The sequence below is a fragment of the Atractosteus spatula genome, chromosome 2 (assembly GCF_055471065.1).
Source record: "Atractosteus spatula isolate fAtrSpa1 chromosome 2, fAtrSpa1.hap1, whole genome shotgun sequence".
Classification (NCBI taxonomy): Eukaryota; Metazoa; Chordata; class Actinopteri; order Semionotiformes; family Lepisosteidae; genus Atractosteus; species Atractosteus spatula.
In genome coordinates this window covers 2283091-2299993 of record NC_142707.1, presented here as the reverse complement: position 1 = coordinate 2299993, position 16903 = coordinate 2283091, and the positions used below count along the sequence as shown (strand labels likewise).

Below are 16903 nucleotides of genomic sequence, written 5' to 3'. Positions count from 1 at the left end.
GCGAGCAGCGCCCAGGACGTGCTGAAAAGATCAGAACTTCTTGTGCATGGGACACATGAGGCTCTGGCAAGATGTGATTAAAGTATTCAGAATCATCTCCTGCAGTCACGTGAAGAGACGGAATTCAAGACCGGACAAACACCTGGCAGATGAGTTTGAATGCAGACAGGTGCATTGTGTTACATGCAGATAGCGAATCCCAGCTCTAGTGTAAGAGAGGGCCGACAGACCTGGTCAAACCTACCTGTGGAAAAGACTGGGCAATGTTAATGCAATATTCCTCCTTGGACAATGTACGGGAGCAAAAAACGGCAAACAGGAAGTTAGGATACATAATCCGAAATTTAGAATTTAAATCGAGAGAAGCTGTTCAAACTGTACGATGCAGTGCTTCAAAAATTAATATTATGAAGATTCAAAATCTTGCTCATCTAGGTACAAGGAATATTTTGCTGCCCTGAAATCAGTACAGAGTAAAGAAACCAGATAAAGTCTAGATCTTTAAAGGAATGTGCTGCACAGAAAACCGAGGAGAATACAGTGGGATGTCATGGAAGTATTAAAAATCCCCAAATGCTTGACAAAGGTCACCCCGGCAGTGGAATGAGCAGTGAAACAGGAGCCAGTGGTCGCAAGTGGAAACGATGTGGAAGTACTTTTAAAGCCAAGTACAGGAGGCGCTACTTTACACAAAGGGTGGCAGGGGTGTGGAACAAGCTACTCAGTCATGGTTTTTGAAGACAATACCCTGTCTTCTCTCAAGAAACAGATGGGTGAGCTCTTTAGGTCACTTAGCTACTGACTAACAAATGAGCCGGGAGGGACAAACGGCTCCTCTTGTGTGTCACCCTTTCTTCTTATTTCACACTGTAAAGCAGAGAGAGGCGTGTGAGGGCAGGCTGGGTAGCTTCAGGAGCCAAAGAAGGACGACCTTCTCTGAAACGGAACGCTGTGGTCTTCTGGAGCGAACAAGCCAGCCGGCCCTCAGATGCTGCTTGTGCTACTGGCACCAGTTAAACTGCGCAGTGGCTCTGAATCGGTTGGGAAAAGGCAGTTTCTCACAGCTTAGCTCATTTCTTTGAAAGCGAGCCATTTGGTCTCTTCCTGCGCGCGACTTGCCACGAGGAGACGTTCACATTGAATTAAAAAATTAGCGCTGTTTGTAATTAATGGGTAGACGTCTGATTAGGTTTATTCACTTTGAAAAGCCTGGCTCGCTCGGCGGATGACAGCCCGGCGCGGAGGATGTGGTCAGCGCAGCTCACAGGGAAGGAAGAGCCGGGTCATGCAGGAATCGGCCCCGACGGGACCGCGGGAGCAGGGCGCTGTGGGACCGGAGCCCCGCGCCCCGGGTTCGGCCCGTTCCCCGGACCCGGACGCACGCGGCTGAGCTGCGCGCTGGAGAGGTGTTGGGGGGGGTTTTGGGACAGTCCGACACGTCGTTGCGCGGGAACACGAGGGAGGCCAGTCCCCTCTCCAGCGACGCGCTGCGGTCGGCACGCAGCCTGACGTGTGGCCGATCCCAGCCCAGACCTCCGGGCCGTTTTCCAGGAGGCGCTGGGAAGCGGTTCCCCCCGGCGACCGTTTTCTCGGGAGAGTCGCCCTGGAGAGGGATGAGAGGGGGAGAGGGGTCGCGCTCGGCCGCGGACACCGTTCTCTGGCGTCTGCAGCTGAAAGGCCACTTTCTGTGTAATTTCCAACCTGATTACCTGCTCCGATATTCAGGCTCATTTGTTTCTGGTGATTGTAGACAGACTGGGCGCAGTAATAGTTTCCTGTTCAATTGTCTGTCACTAGGGGACAAAAGAGCTCAATTTTAGGGAGTTTCAGCGTTCTGGATCAGCACTAAATTTACTCCCCTTTCTTCTCTGGGAAAGGAATTTATTAAGAGCTGAACTACCCTGACCTAACAAGATGAAGATTTGAATAAGAAAGGTCTTCGCCATTTAGACGTTATTTTTCAAGGCTCGGTGAAGACAGGCTGGAGTCGGGCGCTGTCTTTCAAGGATGTCGTCCTGTCGGTTGTTCAGCTGGGACCTAGTTGAAGCTGATTTGGCGTTCCAACAACTGTTCGGTAAATCCTGGCTCCTTCACCCATTGGCATCAGTTGGAGACGACGGTGGAGGGAAATGTGAAGCAAGAGAATTTTGTCAGGCTCCCATTCCAATTCCATAGTGGTTTGAACCATTCCGGGTCTTAACACCCGCAGGGTGCTGAGCCAGGCCAGCTACAGCCTGGTGCTGGATCCCACAAGCCTGCTGGGAGCAGGGAATTAAGTCATACTGCACTCGGCCGGTGCAGGGACACAAGTGGAAGTGTCCCGCCTTTCATGCGTGTTCACTTGAACTTTGAATGTCTATCGGCAAGACCCGCTGGGGGAGAGATCTGACCGGATCCGATGGAGTCTAGAGAGGCCTTAAAAAAAAAAAGTCAGGATCAGCCGGGAAGAACAGGAGATCTTCTCAAAAGTGAAGGATGCTTGAGCTGCAGGATTGTGTGGGGAACCCCTGCTTCCCACTAGCTCCAGGCTGGTGAGGCGCCGTGGTTGGCGTGAAGTCAGGGGTTCAGTGAGGTGAGCGTGTCTGCTGGGGGGGGTGAGGCGGTCAGGTGCTGGTGGGTCTGTGGTCCAGAAAACAAGCTGAGCACGCCCCATGAGCAGGCTGGACAGGTCGTTACTGAAATCTGAGTAGTGAGAAGCTTTATTTTTATATAGCGCCTTTTGAAAGTGGCTTCTCAACGTGCTTTACAGAACGACAGAAAAAAAAAACATTGAGAGGAGATGGTAGATGGGGTTACGAAATACAGCAAGGAAGCCAAGGTGCACACAGAACCAGTTCAATAAAGGCCCTTTTAGAAAAGACAAAAGAAGAAATATACCCTACACCTTGTAAACTGCCACTGAATTCAAGAGTCAAATTCATTTAAGAGTCCTGCAAGTGAAATGTGTTTATGTTAAAGAGTGTCCTTGTGACGCTTGAAGCACCTGAGTCTTTTTGAGTGCGTCTCACTCCTGGTTCGGTTAAATAAATCGGTGTGACACCATTTCAAGATGAGAAAGCCAAATGGCTAGGTCATCAGGTCATTGATTTTGAATGCCCTCCCCCCCCCCCCCCCCACTGGCCAGAGCTGTGATGCAATTAACAGGTGTTGGAGCTGGCTTGAGATAAGAAAGTGTTCCAGATAAAGAAAGTGCTCCTCCAGAAAAGGTTCTGGCCCTTATGTGATGGTGAAATGAAGTTTCTGGCCTGGTTTCAGGGTCTGGCTACAGTCTTGTTACGGAAGGACTGGTGCACTATAGCAGCTGGAGAGAGGAGTTCGCGGGGGACCTCTTCTCCAAAGTATGATTTTACTTGCTGTACGTAGTCTGTCCCCGAACAGGCAAAGCCAAATGCCTTTTATTGCAAACGAGGGAAAATGAGAAATCAGGCCCGTTGATGTGGATTCCAGAGCTGTTCGCTGTAAGCGCAGGTACTTTCCAGTAACCATCTGGAGTCGAGAAGACCCTCCCCCAGCTGGCTCGTGTGGAACTTCACATTTCCTGCCTGTGAAGTCTCCTTTTAGATACAGCCGCTGGACCTAATTCTCTCTTTTTTTCAAACTGCATTAAAACCGGGCCTTTAAATAGTAATTATTCTGCTGAGCTCATTTTGTTGCCTCAATTATAGAACGGATTCAATAAAGCTGAACTGTCTCCCTTTTTTTTAATATCCTGCTTCACTCTTCCTATTAATTTTTCATTATGAATGCAAAATAATTGGAAGGAGGGTGAGTGTGGGTTTCGCTCGCTGGCCGGGCGGGTTTGAGAACGCTCCTCTTGGGAGAGCCTGGAGAGCCGCAGGGCGTGTGCCGGGAGGAGAGGGGGGGGTTGTTCGGAAGGAACACTGGATTGGGAGCAGCAGAGGGGTCTCTGGGCCCTGATACTGGAGCGGAGCGGTGCGGACTGCTCCTGCTCCAGCTGGGCACCGCCCATTCCAGCCTGGCCGGGCTCTTGTCTGCGCTCTGTGCTCCGTCCCGCTGGAGGGGATCTGAGGTTGGGACAGGGGTCCTGAACTCCCGGCTGGACTAGAGGATCCCGCCCAGGGGAGAAGAGCTGAGCCCCCTCTGCCTGCTGGAGAGGTCGCAGTCCGATGGGGCTCGGCTACGGGCGTTTCCTGCCAGCCACCCCCCCCCCCCGCAAACAGCAGGATTGAAAGGCAATTATGGGCTAAGAGGTGCCAGGATGGCTCCATGCCAGTCACTCGTTGGCTCTGCCCCGCCACCCCCACGGGAGGGGGCTGTTGGCTCAGTGCGGCGGGAGAGGGGCGGGGCAGGAGAGCTCTGCGCCTGACCAGGGAGCTGTGGTTCTGGTCAGTAGTCCCCCGGTCACTTCCCCCTGCCCTCCTGTCGTCTCCTCCCGCCTGCTCCCCGCGCTCCCCGCGCCGCGGCCTAATTAACGAATGTGCTCTGGATTAGCGGTAGTGACAGCTATAAAGGTTTATGAGCAATCCATTGAGTGGGGGAGGGGCAGGAATGATGGGCCTTGGCTCCATCAGCGGCTCTGCGATCGATACCCACCCCCCCCGCCACCCGTACTCCAGGAGATTGACCCTCCGATCCGGATCATTAATACGACTCTCCAGATGGACTGGGGACGGCCGGAATGGGCATCAGGGGGATATGGGATATGGGCTGTAGGAGGGGGTGGGGAGGGATAATGACGCAAGCGCTGAAGGTTGCCGGACGTCTGGGCGTTTTGCTTTCCAAGGCACAAGGTGCCGAGCCACAGCGGCCTCCCGTCTTTCCGATCGGGAAACCGCGCCCACCCCCCGTGCCCGACCAGTCGGGCAGGTGAATGAGTCTAGGATACCGCTCACATCGCGCGTCCCTGCTGGACTCGGGTGACACCCGCTGTGCTTCTTGAGACCGTTGAGAGAGCCGGTCGGCTCGTTTGGCGATTCACGCCAGTTCTCTGCGGGCAGGGGGCCCAGATCCCACCAGCGCAGGTGTGAAAAACGGGTTCTGGCCCGGAAAGGCGGGGGGTGCAGCGAAGCAGAGTGGGGGGGACTCGGCTTCGCTGCATCGCTGCGGCGGGAGGTATTTCTGTGCTTCGCAACACTTTTGCATCACTTGGATGTGTCCCCGCCTTAAAAAGACAAGTTGTGCCGCCAGCTTTGTGACCTCCCCTCTCAATTTCTGTCTCTTTCAGACATGAGACACTGAAGTCCCGGCGGACAGAAAAAGCTGCAGGAAGCTGAGAGGAGGAAGTCCCACCCCCACCCCCGCACCCCACAAAAGCCCGCATCGATGGCGCTCGGTGGCCTGGCGTTGGCCTTTTGCCTCTTTTTGCAGGCCAGGCCCCTTGAGGGCTTCCCCGTGGAGCCCACGGGGCTGCCCCCGGACGCAGGCAGGTTTCGGGTCACGGACACCACCCTGACGCACTTGACCGTACACCGGCAGACGGGCGAGGTGTTCGTGGGCGCGGTGAACTGGATCTACAAGCTGTCGGCCAACCTGACGGAGCTGCGGTCACACCAGACGGGCCCCGTGGACGACAACGCCCGCTGCTACCCCCCGCCCAGCGTCCGCGCCTGTGCCCACCGCCTGGCGCCCTCCGACAACGTCAACAAGATGCTGCTGGTGGACTACCGCGGGCACCGCCTGGTGGCCTGCGGCACCATCTGGCAGGGCGTGTGCCAGTTCCTGCGGCTGGAGGACCTCTTCAAGCTGGGCGAGCCCCACCACCGCAAGGAGCACTACCTCTCGGGGGCCCGGGAGGCGGACGGCATGGCTGGGGTGGTGGTCGAGGAGGAGGAGGGGGCCAAGGCGGGCGAGGGGGCGGAGGGCAAGGAGGCGAAGGCGGGCAGCCGGCTCTTCATCGGGGCGGCCATCGACGGGAAGTCGGAGTACTTCCCCACGCTCTCCAGCCGCAAGCTGGTGGTGAACGAGGAGAGCGTCAGCATGTTCAGCCTGGTGTACCAGGACGAGTTCGTCTCCTCCCAGATCAAGATCCCCTCCGACACCCTCTCCCTCTACCCGGCCTTCGACATCTACTACGTCTACGGCTTCGCCAGCCGCACCTACATCTACTTCCTCACCCTCCAGCTGGACACCCAGCTCACCCAGATGGACGCCACGGGGGAGAAGTTCTTCACCTCCAAGATCGTGCGCATGTGCGCCGACGACACCGAGTTCTACTCCTACGTGGAGTTCCCCCTGGGCTGCACCAAGGACGGGGTGGAGTACCGCCTGGTCCAGGCTGCTTACAAGCACCGGCCCGGCCGGAGGCTGGCCAGGGCCCTGGGGCTGTCCGAGAAGGAGGACGTCCTCTTTGTGCTCTTCTCCCAGGGGCAGAAGAACCGGGCCAACCCGCCGCGGGAGACCGTGCTGTGCCTCTTCACCCTGCGGCAGGTCAACGAGGCCATGCGGGAGAGGATCAAGTCCTGCTACCGGGGCGAGGGGAAGCTCTCCCTGCCCTGGCTGCTCAACAAGGAGCTGCCCTGCATCAACACGGTGAGTCCCCTGGCCTGGTGGGCCCCAGCGCTGGCCCTAGAGGAACGCCGCGTCTTCTGGGTTTTAGCTCCGCTTCTTAAACGCTTGGCGTACCTATTGAATTCCACCATTGAAGCAGTTTCTGACTGAACCATTGAGAAACGTTTGTGTTCCCTGTCAACGTGCGGTTGTCCTTCTTCAGTTTTCCAAGGCACAGTAGTTGAAAGTGACCAGAATCACCAAAAAGGTGGTAACTGACTCATTAGCTCAGAACATAAACGGTTTTCTCCCAGGCGAGAGCCCTCCCACACACACACACACACACACACACACACACACACACACACCCCGCGATTAAAACCCCTTGTTGTCCTCCTTGCAGCCCAAGCAGATCGGGGATGACTTCTGTGGCCTGGTGCTGAACCAGCCCCTGGGAGGCCTGCAAGTGATCGAGGGCGTTCCCCTGTTCGACGACCGCACCGAAGGCATGGCCGCCGTGGCGGCCTACACCTACGGAGAGCACTCGGTGGTGTTTGTGGGCACGCGCAGCGGCCAGCTCAAAAAGGTAGGCGGGGCACCTCCCCCTGCTTGTCCCTTGTTGACATCTCCAGACGCGGTGTCCTCTGAGCATGGGCGTCCCCTAGGGTCACGACCTTTCCCGCGAGCAGAGTCCGCTGTGGGAGGAAGTGTGTGCTCTCTCTCCCGGCCAGTTCATTCTTTCTGTCTTCAAGGGGCTGATCTGCCCGCGGGAGGTCAGAAATGAGGTTTTCCGTGCGCTCTGGTGTTGGGAGCGCCGTTCTCCTTGGCGCGGAGCCTCGTGCGCTGGCGATGAGCAGTCGTTCTGCTGCTGGACCGCCCTTGTGTGCGCGCAGTGGACTGCTGAGCGAATCTGCGGGCGAGCGGTTCTGGGAGGGCTCGGTCCTCCGGGTGCGTTCTGGGTTTTTACTTTGTGGATGCCGACCGCAATTATCTGGGCTGAGTAACTCAGTAATTGGATCAATTAAGTAATTAAGAGCAGGACTGCAGTGAAAGGCTGAATCCCCGTGCCAGGGCCTCCTCACCCCTCCACTACAGTCTCCTTGAGATGCTGTTGCGAAGAATATAACCCAGTAACCATTATGTTCATTTATTTTTTTCTTCCCGGTGAAGCATTTTTAGTAATTATGAAATGAAGCAGATCAGCTGAGGGGTTCTGATGTCTTTTTTTTTGCCCTGGCGTCTGTTCCTTGAGTGGGTGTTTTATTTTCGGCTGCTGTCATTTGGGGGCTGGTGGTGGAGGGGGCTCGCGCTGCTGCTAACTGACAAAGTGCCATTAGCGCTGTTGTCCAGCTGTCTGCGCTGAAGAAGCCGCCGCTGAGTGCATTAAACAGAAAATTGAACAGTGAGACGTGCGCATTTTCCACTTGCGTGATCCAGACTTTCTGCCATTAGAGCAATATTTCATGAGGATACGCTTACACCTCCCCTTCCTCGTGAATTATTGGCGAGTCTGTCACTTTGGTAGCGCGTCAGCCAGTGAGCCGCACGAGCTCCCCGACTTGCCCAGGTTGCACAAAAGACACTACGTCAGGGGTTTCTGATCCTGGTCCTCAGGGGGGCGCTGTCTCTGCTGTGGGGGTTCCCAGTCCTGCTCCTAGAGGTCCACACACCTGTTGGTTTTCATTCCAGCTGAGGCTTCATGACCTAATTGAAGCCTTAGTTGAATCAGGAGTGGAACACCCTGTAGTAAGGACAGCATTACCTCTAGGTGGTCCCTGGAACCAAGACTGGGAACCCCTGCAGTAGAGACAGCGCCCCCTGCAGGATCAGGTTTGTGGGAACCCCTATAGTAGAGACAGTCCCCTGCAGGATCAGGTTTGTGGGTACCCCTATAGTAGAGACAGTGCCCCCTGCAGGACCAGGACTGGGAACCCCTACAGTAGAGACAGCATTCTTTGCAGGACCAGGTTTGTGGGTACCCCTATAGTAGAGACAGCGCCCCCTGCAGGACCAGGACTGGGAACCCCTGCTCTAAGCTACCCATCTAAGACACAATGCCCAGAGAGCACTGCAGGCTACAGAATCTCTGGCTAGCACTGCTGGCACAGAGAGCCATTTCTATTCCCTTTCCCTACAGAAGAACATTCTGCATCAACACTGAAAACATGCCGTGTCAGTGCATATACTCTACTGCATTGTGCATGCATAATCACAGAGTGTTTTAAAATGAGCACACATGCTGCATATTGGAGTTGCCTTGTTTTTCTGCTGTGCTTTCGTGCCTCTGGTATACATAGCTGCGAAGCGTCTGTTTTGGGCCCTGCACGATGCACAGGAATAAAATAAAAAGAGCTGTTGTGCTAGTGCCTGCTCTGTTTGTTGCTTGGCGTTGTCGGTGTGGAAAGGCTGTTGCTCCCTGTACAATGACAGGGCCCTGCGTCTGTCTCTAGATGAGCACTGCACAGACACTTCCCTGCAGCTGGTGCGCTATGTTCACATGCTTCTTGGTTGTATGTAAGAGCCGTGTCATCCTTTGCTCACGGCTGATTCACCGTTTCTTCACGGAGAGAGTCAACAGCAGTGCTGCACAACTTCGGGCCTCGGATTCAGATAAGGATCCAGTTACGTCTTGGACTTGAAATATTCTTCTCCTGTGATGATATATGGTCATGTGTTAGGGATCATAAGCTTTTGTGGCTCTTCCAGAATACGAGGTCCTGCTCTGCACCGACAGTAGACAATGCTGGTTTGAAAAATGTTTCATAAAATTAAAAAAGCTGGCTTTTGTGATAGAAATACAAACAAACGACCAGGGTGCCTGCTTCTTAGTAAATCCTCCTTGTGCTTGTGGATTGTGCTTATGTTTGTCTGTCATTCAGCAACTGTGATGGCAGACCTACTAGGCGCTGGGCATTACTGTGTAAATTGACACGGTTCTTTCCCATATCTTTGATGGTCTAGTTATTCCCTGTGTGGCTTTTCTAGAGAATTATACGGCAGAAAATGGATGCAGAACAGAAAACAATACTGCCGAGAGGTGTATCAAGAAGGGTATTTAATAGCGTAACGCAGAGACGGCAGATCTGTCACGTTATAGGCTGGTGTAACGTGAATATGGTTCCCCCTTTCAGCATTGTACAACACTGCCAGCATGGAACTGTACGCTCTGCAGCAGCAGAAAACGACAGTCCTGACACAGCTAGCGCAGCTACAAACCAGGGCCTCTTTCCAAGCTTTTGTTTGCTGCTGTGAGGCACTGGCTCTCCTTTGTCCGTCTCTAAATGAAATCCAGCTAAAAATCCCTCATCCTCATCGTGCTCTGCACCTACGGTTCCTCTTGGTCGTTCTGCGGCTTTTAAGACCTGCGACTTGCAGGAAAAAAAGAATCGGAAGCACATTTAGCTTCTGGAGAAAACAGCCATGCAGCAGCAGCCCCCTCCCGCCTCTCCCCGCCGCCTCGCTGGCTCTGAAGGCTCTTCGGTGGCCCAGCAGACTCCGGCCGGGCCCGCCCGCGGGTTCTGTCCGCTCGCTGTGTTTCCAGCTCATCCCAGCACAGGTGCGGGGGAGATAAAAACAGGGAGGGGCAGATCGAAAAGCACGAGCAGCTTTCTGGGCGCTGGCTGTTCTCCCGAGCCCGGTCGCGGTCCTTTCATTAGCAAGCCCGCGAAGCGGCCGCGTGTTCAGTCTCCCCCTGCCGGCGGGCCCGGCTGCGGTCCCGCTAATCGGGTTCCCCCCTGTGCCGAGGGACTGCCCCATCTGCCCCTTCAGGCGCGCGGGGCGCAGGACGGGAGAGCGGGGGTTTCCCAGCCTGCCTAGCGCCCTCGTGCAGCGCTTGGCCTCCCTCTCCCGTGCCTGTGCTGGCCCCTGGACTCCCTCTGCCTTCCTCGAGCTGCCTGCCCAGGCGGGCTCCAGCTCATTCTGGGAAGGGGCTGGGTGGTGGCGTGGTGGGTGGGTGGCGGCGGCGGCGGTGGTGGTGGTGGGGGGCGTGTGTCTGTGTTTGGGGGATAGTTGGGGGTTTAAATGACCCGTCTCTCTACCCAAACTGCTTGTTTGTTTTGGCGGCAGAAGAGAAAACGCAGCCCCCCTCGTTCAGGGAAATGGCCTGTAATCAGGCCTCTTCCACTCCCTCCTGCCTGCCAGCCAGCGGCCCCCTGTGCCGGCGAAGCTTCCTCGCTGCAGGAGGAGGAGGAGGACGGTGGGTGGTCTGTTTGGGCGGGGGATTGGGGTTGCTCTTACCTGCTCGGGCAGAGCAGTCCCCCCCAGTCCCTCCGGCCTCTGGGACGTTCTCCTCCCTCTGTGGTCAGGTGCCAGCGCGCCCCGCAGGCGCCCCCCGAGCCCTGGGGTATTTGTGGGCTGTCCTCCCTGCCGGTGCCACCCTGGGGGCACAGCGCAGATGCGAGGGCAGGACTGCCGCAGCTGAGTTTCAGGGTAGTGCCAGTTACTGCCAGCAGCACAGCCAGCGCTTGGCAGCGTGCTGGCAGCCTTCCTCAGCAAATGAATATCCACTCAAGTTTTTTTCTGTACTGACTTCTGTTTTTAATACGTTCGTATGGAATAGAATAGGACTTTGTGTAGGTTGCTATACTCACGATATGCAGTAGACCACATTGATGTTCTGTCTTTGAAAACCACACCCAGTTGCATATCAGCTGCTCTTGATCAAGGATTGCAGCTCATTGCAATAGCCTAGTAGTAATATATACATATAGAGTGTAATAGGCAGACGGGTCTTTACCAGTCAAAATTAATTAATTCAGCCAAAAGTGAAGATAAGGACTTTAAATAATGTTCACACAGCCGACCTGTAAGTCAGGGGCAATTGCCTTTCATTCTCGGCTGTCTAACAATCTTTCTCACAGTTCTACATTGGAAGGGTTACAGACGAGAGGGGGGCCGTTCTAACACATTTGTTTGCTACTGGCTAATTAATCAAAGGATCTCGTCCAGCTGTTTCTTGAAAGAAGCTGGGGTATCGGCTCCATCAATGTGTCCAGACAGCCTGTTACACTCTCCCATCACCCTTTGTGTAAAGAGGCAGTTTCCTATTTTCAGTTAAAAATGCATTTTCACATCGTGTCCACTTGTCCTCTGGTCTGTGTGAATCGAGGAGACTTGTTTTCCGTCCACGTTGGTCTTGATGGTTGTTCAACCCCTGGGCTGTGTTTACCCGCCACTTCCCGTACCTGTTCAGAATTGCTCGGTCGGCCTCCCTGCTCCGGGCCCCAGCCTGCCGGTATTCCTGGACGCTGCCACATACAGAGCTGCTGTGCTGTGTGGAGCTGCCCTCACATGGGCTGCCCGACAGATCTCACTCGAGCGGCGATGCTCTTGACATGGGCTGCGAGATCAGTCCAAGGCACAGGGCACAGGCTGCTGGGCTTTCCAAGTCTGGCTGGAGCCTCCCTGCCCCCTGAGTGTCCTGGTGTCTCCCGCGCTGGGGCGCAGCTTGGAGCCGTCTGCTGATTAGACACGCAGCCAGCGAAGCATTTTCCCGAAGCGCCGGCGTCGGCCGTTAAGGACTGTCAAAGCCTGGAAGGGGATGTGTGGGTCGGTTGTTTACGAGGCTGCCATCTTCGCCAGCCCTTGTTAGTCCTGGGCCCCATGGGGGCCGTCTTGAAGGCAGAGCCGCGGCGCCTCTCTGCAGTGGATTGAATACGTGGTCCAGCCTCTGTGCCGTGCCTGGGTTCCCGGTAAATGAGCTCTGAAATAAGCCCTCCTCGCTGAGGGCTGAGGGATTGCTCTGCCACTTCTAATCTTTCTCCAGGCTCTGCGAGGGCTCTGCCTTTTCTGGTGCCAATGCTGAGAGCCCAGCCTGTTCTCTGCGCTGCCCCCTGCTGGTCGGGTCACCTACAGGCCACAGCCAGAGATCCGTGAGCCTCACTCACTGACCATGCCCTTACATTCCCACCTCCTGTTTGTCAGTCAGCACTGAAACATTAGCACTGTGCGACATCCCGGCACCGAATTGGCACAAGCTTCAGTGGTTTAAGTAGTGTTTGCGATACTGGTATATGCATCTATTGCATATTGACGCCCTGTGGACATGAGCAGACGAGGACTGTGTGCACACACCTCCGTGCAAGAGTTGTGGCCGTGCCGCGTGAAAAGATTTATCGATTGCCAATTCCAGGCGTCTGGGGTTTAAAAAATGAATCTGACCGCTGATCTGGTGTTTGGGAATGAGGGGGAGCGTCGCTGCCTACGGTGCACGGAGGAATTGTGGTGGGGTGGCAGGTCTATCAATCCTGGCGGGGCTGTGCAGGCGAAAAGAGAGAATTTTCCCCGGTGAAAAATCAGACGTCTCCTTCGGTGGCGGTTCGGGGCGCGAGGCCCTATAAGTCACTCTGAGATCATCTGACAGCAAGGCCAAATGATCCCCGCGCAGCTCCTCCAATAAAAGAAAGGAATGACATCATCTTCGCTCTGAGGACACACTCCTAATAGCCATCTGTACCCAGGAATTAAAAATAATAATTGTGATCAAACAAATGCCAGAGTTCGGGGCTGGAGGCGTCTCAGAGGAAGAAAAATGCAATTCTCAGTCCTTGCCTTTTAATGTATTAATAAAGGTTATCAGAATAAAGTTCCCCTGTGAGGCCAGTAATGATTCATTCTCACAGTGGGCTTTTGCAGCTGTAATGGTCTCTCTCCCTGCCTGCCCTGGAAATGCAGCTTTGGGGTTATTACGGCCGGGGTGGGTCTGGTCACTGCTGGGACAGCCTGTGCAAGACAAGAACAAAACCCGGGCTGGGGTTCCGGTCCAAACCAGGTGCCGCTCTCGCCTAACGCACTCAGAGCTCAAATGCATTACAGCTGGAAAAGGCAAATTCCTTTATGGATCACATAGCGTAGTGAGTCAGCGACAGGCTGTAAAGACCGCTAATCCGACCTTAGGGAAATGAGCCCGAGGTTGTCAGTGTGTTTTGATGGAGTGCACTGTAACAGAAGCAGCACTATGGCAGAGAGCAGTGTGTGTGTGTGTGAGAGAGAGAGAGAGCGTGCATGCTTTTAAGACTCCTTCCTGTTTCGAGCGGAGTGTATAAAAGTAGTCTCTACTTTTTGTCCTGGTTCTCTTTCTGTGCTTCTCATTGCATTTGACCTTTCTCGGGGTTTACAGCACTGTGCCGCGGGGAGCCACATCAGGTGCTGTATGGTGGACCATAGAGAGGTGGGAATTAGCATGATACGGACCTGAGGAAACTGACAAAGCCGTAAAACCATGTGATCTACTACCTTAAGGAACAAGTAACAGGTTTATTCCGTGCGGAAAAGAGAAGAAAGAGAACACCACGTTTCGGCTGCAGAACCCTCTTCGGGCACCCCCCTGAACTATACTACATTGAACTGCGCTCCTCGCTGCAAAGATCAGCTTCTGCGTGAGCATCCATGTCAGACCCTGCAAGGGGCGCAAAACCTCCAGCTCAACCGCATCCTGCTCCGTTTTGTGCTTGGCGCTGTGTCCCGGCGGTGTCCTTGCACCAGCTCGTGGGCGATGGTGGGAGCCGTGTGTGTGGCACTGCTCAGCTGCCCAGGTTCAGGTGCCGGGGCAGTGGCCAGGCGGGGCACGAGGGGAACAGGCCGGGAGCAGGGGCCCAGCGCAGACGTGGCCGTGCCGTGGCAGTGTTTCACGGCAGGTGGAATTGAATCGGATGCGAGCTGAAATCAGGCCTCGTTCGGCAGCATCAATCTGTGCCCCCACACAGGAGGGCTCCGCTGGAGATTTACGGCCGGTCCCAAGCCGGGGAAGCGTGAGATCGGGGAGGAAGTCTGTTTATCATAAATCTCCGCGAATGCTGGAGCTGTCCTTCCTGGGAGCACTACCGCCGTCCCTCACACGGCCTCTGATTTTTTTGGGGGGTTGAGCGGTTCCAAAACACAGCAGAGTCGGTTCTGCTGGTGGGGCTCCTGAAGGGAGAAAGGGCACCCCGGATCTGACACGCTGCAGAAAGACAGGTGGCGTCGCCCACTCGATCAGGGGTGAAGGGGGAAATCATCTGAACCTTGGCTTCCCCCTTTTCACTCCGGCTTCATGGTACGAGCTGCTACGTCTGCGATTCCCTTCGTTCGAGAAAACGGGACTCAGTTTTATAAGAGAGGCAGGCTTTAATGAGTCCTAAATCTGACAAGAAGTTGAGTTTTAGGTTTCACGGAAAAAAGTCTCAGTTTCCGCAGTGGAAGATCTCTAGTGGACACTGTTCTTTCATTCGAGTGCTGGTACTGGGGGTGAGTGGTTGGATAACTGCAGAACAGGTCTGAAAGACGGTCTCAACAGGTGACGTAGGCCATGGAGACTGATGAAGATGGTTCTTGGGGTTTGGAGGCTGTGTAGTTTCATGTGCATAGACCGTCTGAAGGCGCTGAATCAAGCAGATTTCACAGTAGGGTTAGTTTGTTTCAAAGTGCCCTGCTCTTTGTGTGAAGCAGGATTTATGTCTTGCATTTACCTCTCCTCTTCCAAATGGTCCCATTGGATCTTTAATGACTGAATTTGCATAATCTAGGTTTAATTTCCCATCCAAAGTGCCAGATCTCCAAAACTTAGTGTCCTGGGTCACCATTCTGGAACACTGTTATGGAAATTCAAGTCCATAAGAACACTGGTCCTACTGGACCACCAACACTGAAACCGTGCCTCCAGAATTCTCCCGGAAATGCGCCAACACTTGGAAAACCATTGGATTGGGGAAGCTGCCTGAGCAGCTGAATAGTGTTGCATGTCATCTGAAGCAGAAACAGCAATGTGCTCTCGCGCTCAAAACTGCATAGTGCCACGCAGGCCAAGCAAGAAACGAGCACATCCGAAGCAGGAATGAGAAACTGCGCCTTGGAGCTCTGTCCGTGTCGCTAGGGCCTCGTTCTGTGCAGTGCTGCACAAGGACACTGATGGACACTTTCACAGTTGGACATCAGGTTGCCAGCCAGCTCCGGATCAGAACCAGCTCACACAATGAGGGGGTCCTAGCTTGACAGAGCGAGCCTCATCTGCCCCCCCCCACCCCGACAAGCATCAACTTCCACTGTCACACGGGGATCTGAGAGCCAGGCGTCCGGGCCGGGACCGTGTGCTGCCTTGTGTGTGTGGAGAGTGAGCTGTTCTCGTGTTTGACAGGAGGAGGCAAGGAATAGAACAGGAAGGAAAGAATGTGAGGGGAGCTGGCCGGGGAAGTGCAATGGATTCCAGATGTGCACCCCCTCGTCCGCTTCCATAAACGCCACATGTGCTGACAGCTCGTACGATCCAGAGGTGCCGGAGCAGAGAAAGTCAAGGGCTTCCATCCTGCCAGGAGAGAGATGGGACGCTGCCCTGTGCAGGGTCTTCCAGAAGCTTGCAGCCTGTGCAGAAGCCCAGAATATCAGGAGTGACCCCAGCCCCTCGGAAAACTGCGGTCAGCCTCTTTTATTTCCACAGTTCTGCCCGGCCCGAGCTGGTCTTGGGCCAGCTTGGTGAAGTTATCCATGTGGCATGAATCTAGTGGACGGGGTCTGTGAAATTGAGATTGTTGATATTACTCATTTATTTGCCTGATGCTTTTATCCAAAGTGACTCGCTTACATTTTCAGAGAGGGATTGTTTTACCGGAGAACAGCAAGTGAAATGTTTTGCGCAGGGGTTCAGCCACAGCGCCCACATGGGACTTGAACCCACAACGTTCTGGGCATGAGCCCGGGACCCCGACCAAGGCTCCACACCGCCACTGGGGGGGGACGAGAGGGGGAGCTGGCGAAGCAGTCCAGGTCTGTCGATGTCGAAACACTTTTCAGTCTTCTTCGGTCTCGGCTCTTATACCACTAGGAAGGCAGAAGGAAAAATGTGCTGCCACTCACTTGCTTGTTTCTTGAGCTTTAAGATAAAATGGAAAATTAAATATTCTGTTTCAAAAACTGCAATAATCTAGTGGTCTAACCCTCGAGGCTGGAATTTGTTTTAGTGCAAAAGAGTCAGAAGGGTTCATGTGTCATAGGAATGCTTTCTTTGCTAGAAAAGAGTTTTCATTGCTGTGCAACAATGTTAACAGGCGCACGGGGGGTTGACAGTGGAGATGCTTTCACAGAATAGTGATTCAGCAACGACAATGACTCAAGAGTCTGGTGGAAAAACAAATTGCGGTGAAACTAAAAAAAGTTATTTTTTTCATTCAAAATGCACACTGCAAAGTTTTCCTTCATGTGAATGTGGCTAAGAAGTATTTTTTAACTGGCACCACAATTCACATCTGGCCAGTGTCCACCTCGAGTCTTCTGACTTTACACTGCAGCCCAGCCTGGCCAGATGCTCGGGTTCAGGCATCATCGACCTTTTCTGCGAACGGGAGGTTCTGGTTTCATTTTGTCGTGGTTTGAACTTGAAGCGCCCGTCTTGAGCCTCGTCAGTGGTTGTGTGTTTTCACCCAAAGCGTGAGAGAGGTGGAGGAGGCGGAGGGAGATTTTGGGCTTCAAATACAGGAGTGAAGAACAT

The 16903-nt window shown here is 54.4% G+C and overlaps 1 protein-coding gene across 1 annotated transcript in view; it reads left to right on the top strand.

Annotated features, from left to right (window-relative positions):
• The window catches only part of plxna3 (plexin A3), a 133318-nt gene that overhangs the window by 10425 nt on the left and 105990 nt on the right, over positions 1 to 16903 (top strand). Inside the window, exons 2-3 of the mRNA XM_088937736.1 lie at positions 5186 to 6489; positions 6851 to 7033. Coding sequence (XP_088793862.1) covers positions 5284 to 6489; positions 6851 to 7033 — 1389 coding nt within the window. The 5' untranslated portion in view covers positions 5186 to 5283. The remainder of the gene's footprint in view (positions 1 to 5185; positions 6490 to 6850; positions 7034 to 16903) is intronic.